General features: G+C 44.0%; 1 protein-coding gene across 1 annotated transcript; it reads right to left on the bottom strand.

Annotated features, from left to right (window-relative positions):
- Window positions 1-2,296: 2,296 nt before the first annotated feature.
- Window positions 2,297-4,243, bottom strand: LOC120427109 (uncharacterized). Its single transcript, XM_039591959.2, has 6 exons — window positions 4,239-4,243; window positions 3,660-4,064; window positions 3,188-3,602; window positions 2,741-3,131; window positions 2,457-2,673; window positions 2,297-2,402 (listed from the first exon to the last, which is right to left on the bottom strand). The coding sequence occupies exons 1-6, from the start codon at window positions 4,241-4,243 to the stop codon at window positions 2,297-2,299; spliced, it is 1,539 nt and encodes a 512-aa protein (XP_039447893.2).
- Between the last annotated feature and the right edge of the window lie 328 nt (window positions 4,244-4,571).

Raw genomic sequence — 4,571 nt, 5'->3', positions numbered from 1 at the left:
CATTATATTTTTAAATAAACTTCGAAATTCAAAGAATTACGAATTGAAAACTATTCAATATACATTTCTCTACATTGTTTAAATTTTGTGTTTTTAAAATAACTTTAAAATATTTTGTAAAATATTTGAGCAAAGCAAAACAACGCAGATGTGTTTTTTTGTATAGAAGATTTGCATCCAAATTTCGCTTCGACAAATTTTATCATGCTTCATTTTTTTTGGTATTTTTGTGTTGATGAAATTTAACTTCAAGAAAATTGCAACGACCAACAAAATTTGAATATTTTTAAAAAGTTAATGATATCAGGGTATTTTATTTAATTTTAAACAAATAATAATTAATCAACAGCAATTTTTAAAAGTTATTTTGTGTTTCTTTTTTAAAATCAACATATATTATTTATATTTGCAAAACTATTTATTAATTTGTTTACTTAACAAATAATTCAAATAATTTCATGAGAAAAAATTGTTTACTTTTTTAACTATTATCAATCACTACTTGCGGCCCGACACAGCTTCTTAAAAATCAAATCTGGCCTGCAGGGCCTAAAGGTTGGGTGCTCCTGGCATAGACCATGAGAGAGGAAAAAAGATCTTTGTCAAATTTATCTGTCGGTGAGTGTCAATACAAACTCGGAGATTTGTCACTATTTTGGGCCTACTAAGCAGAGCGCACTTTTAATTTGATGTATTCTCAAAGGCTGCTATGTGCAGCCTTGCTTATATTACATGAATAAGTTGTTTTTTTAATGCTAATGCTCGCGGTTAATTACATTTTTGATGAAAATTCTTTATATCGCTGTATAAGCCCGAGAAACTAAAACATTTTTGTGCCTATTTTCGACCTACCTTCTGATTGGTTGAAATCTCGAAGCACGTGGCGAACTTATTTGACGTACGGTTCAGCCCCAGCTCGTACAGTACAGCCGCACAAATTCGGTCGACAAACATGCTAAATCATTGTGATGTTTTAAGCCACAAATCAACATTAGAATGATTGATTTCACTTGCATTACGTGCATAATTAGCATGGACATCATTTATATCATTCATTTATGAGTTTAAACATAATTAAACATTTGTTGCGTAGCCAAACAACAAGTCCGTAATATGCAAGACAGACTGTAACATGTGAAAAGCGCACACACACTGTCACAGTTTGTAGAATTGTCAAATGTACCGTAAATATATCCAAGCTCTCCGAGATGGACGAAGTAACTTTAATCAGTTATTTTATTGATTTGGTGGCAGTTTAGTGATTGTTTTTGCAACGGGATTGTGCAACGTACCAATAAAAACATATTGCCGGTGGTAGGAGATTCGGGGTACGGCTCTCATTCGTGTGCTGAGCGATGAACGCCGTGACGCTGAGTGGCAAGAAGCGGTAAGCAAAAGTGATGAAAATTTTGGTTCAATGGGCAAGTGAAAAGTGATATATTTATTGCATTATTTCTAATTTAAGAGGAACAAGTGAATTATTCTTGCCATCAAAATGAAGATAATGACAGTACGAATCATTCACAAGTGCCAGATTCCTGCCAGATTTGGTGAAATGCACCATTTCGTTGAATCAAGTTTGGTAGACCCAAAATAGGTACTAGGCCCAAAATAGGGACATGAATTTGATTTGATGAAGAATTTCAAAAGCGTGATTTTTTTTCTAAAGACTGCTCAAATAAAATCCGTTGGCAGGGATAGAACAGTTTGGTTCTGCCACACTCGAATGGTTCAGCTAAATTTCTTAAAACGTTCGCTTAGTTTGATTTGCTTTTTGTTCAGTTTAATTCAGTAAGATTACAAATCTGTCTTCGGGAGCCTTGATTTGTTATTAAAGTATTACTAAAACGTAGTACAAAAATGACAGTTTAGTCTCTTCCTTTCGCATCATCAGCGCGCGCGCTTAACAACTCTTGTTCTGAAATCTCTTTGTGTAAGTATTTGTGTCTTTCCTAAGTAATTCGACGACGAGCCCTATTCTCATCTGCTTCTGCTCCTGAATTGCTGCAATACAACAAGTGTGTGTGTTTTTTTTACTTTTAGTTTGAGTCTGTCTTTTGGTTATGTTTTGATTAGTTGTTCCTATCTCTCCTACCGTCCACCATCACCTTCTTCCCTTCTAACTAAGAGTTTAAAACGTACCCAAACGAAGAGCGCAACTTGGCGGGAAGTGTCGGCGGAGCAGGATCCGGCAGGAGCTTGGAGAGTTCTCGGCGGGGGGACAATTCTGTACGGTGCGTGGTCAAACCGTGGTGACGCGGTCAATCTCCACGTACCGTACAGAATTGTCGCTTTGTCAGCAAATCACCTCCTTCTCGTCGAACACGGCCGTGTCCATCGAGCTGAGCGACTTGAGCCGCGTCTGGAGCACCGACGTCCGGCGGCAGTTGCGGCGGATTTTGCTGGAATGGGATAAAGTAAAGTACTTCCACAAGGAAAACGTGGCAGCAACTTACCGGTACAGGTATGCGGTCAGTCCGCAGCACAGCAGCAGCAGCAGCACGCTGAAGCCAGCCAGTATCTCGGCCGGCAGCTGCAGCAGCGCCGAACAGTGCGTAAACGATTCGTCCTCGCCGGACGGACACTGCGCGATCCCGTCGCACCAGATGGACTCGTTGACGCACGCGTTCAGATCCGGACACTGGAACGGACACTCCTCGGCGACGGTTAGGGCTATTGAGAGAGAGAGAGCGAGAGTAGTTGAGAAACTTGCCGAGAGATCGCGCTAAAGTTCGCTTACCGAATGACTTTGCCGGTCGCTTGGTCAGCTCGAGCCAGCTGAACGAGTACGCGCCGTTGTCCGGTTGTAGGAACTCAACGGAGATCACCTTCGAGGGTTCAATTCCAAAGTGGGGATGCTTGCGGGTCCAGCCAGCGCTGAAGACTTCCACCACGTGTCGATGGGAGGTGTCGTCCGGCAGGGGACACGCTGTTACGGAGACGCCCTCGCTGTTTGTGATGACCACGCGGGCCTTCGTTGGGCACCGGATCGGCGTTACGGTGCTGAGGCTGGTGTTGTACTCCAGCGGTACGGCGGGATTGTTCTTGCGCAGCAGCAGACCTAGCAACCGAACGTAGAGGTACTTCTCGTGCGAGGGTTCGATCAGCCAGGGTCGGTTACGGCACTCCATCTGCGAATTAAGGAATTCATAAGGGATAACTAAGACCTATTCAAAATCAAACTCACCTCCCCAGCGGACAGCTTGACAATACCCGTGACGGCGTTCTTCCGCCGCACGTCCTTGCAGATGACCGGCGCCTTGATGAACTCGAAGGTCGCCTCAAAGTTGAGCGTGTCCGGATCGTCCAGCGCGGTCATGTTCCCGGCGGAGAAATGAATCTCCACCTCGCGCCCCGTCGAGCTGAACACGATCGGCAGGAAGGACCGATTGGTCGAGTTGCAGATGCAACCCCGCGGAAACACGATCGATTCGTGCCACGGCCGCTCGAAGATCTCGATCTTGGCGCTGGGATCGCCGAAGCAGTACGATCGTCCCGTGTCGGGATCCACACGAGAATCGCACGTTCGATTGCCCGTCATGGCGCGGGTCACCTCCAGCCGAATTCGCTCGCCACGTTGCGCCTCAAATCGGTAGATACAACTGGAAAGAAGAAGCTGACTTTCCCAAAAACACCCAAAAAAATGACAAGTCACTTACTGCAAATGTTTCGCCCCACCCCGGCCAAACAGAAAGATGTTCCGCACGCTGCGCACCGGATGCACTCCCTTCTTCTCTATTTGGCTGCTGGAAAACCTCCGGTTGCAGTCATGTTCACCAGCGAACGGCACACCGTCCTGCAAAAAGTCCACAAACTCGTACTTGAGGGCGAACTGCAGTGGCCGCAGCACCGTCGATTCCGTCGTCTTGAGCTCCAGCGTCACAAAGTCACTGCTGGACACGAAGCTCTCCGAGAGGGCACACGGGCGCGAGCTGGACATATTGAGCATTCCGTGGTCACACGAGCGGGGTACCGATCCGCGGCAGAACCGCGCGATCACGTTGGTACTGTTCTGGCCGAAGCGGACCATCGGCCGCTGGTGGCCGTCCTTGTCCACCGTTAGGCTGGAATGAGATTATTTGAGTTTAAAAAATGTACTGTTTGCAAAACGGACGTTCAATGATGATAATTTTAATGTTTGAGATATCCCAAAAACGACCAAATTTGTATGTTACTTTTCATGAGATCAAAAAAGACATTTTACATGACCAGTACGATTTCAATTCCAATGCATACACCCCATGGTTTATGTATCAATCATTTTGGTCTCTCATCACAATCTGAGGTAAATTTTTGTTGCTGAGATTCCATCACTTCAGGCTTTAGTCAGCAACCGAACGAAATCAAACCAGTCAATGGTAGAGAATACAGCAGTGACCTGTTTTCACAGCAGGAACATCTAAACTTCTTTATTGAGATGACAACTAAATTGCGTGGTTTCAGGCCCGTAGCCGGGGGGGTGGGCTTTTTTTTTTTTTTTTTTTTTTTTTTTTTTTTTTTTTTTTTTTTTTTTTTTTTTTTTAAACCTTGTTTATTTACTCATGAATACGTTTTACATTTGGTTAAAGCTA

The sequence above is a fragment of the Culex pipiens genome, chromosome 3 (assembly GCF_016801865.2).
Source record: "Culex pipiens pallens isolate TS chromosome 3, TS_CPP_V2, whole genome shotgun sequence".
Lineage (NCBI taxonomy): Eukaryota > Metazoa > Arthropoda > Insecta > Diptera > Culicidae > Culex > Culex pipiens.
This window is presented reverse-complemented; position numbering and strand designations above follow the sequence as displayed.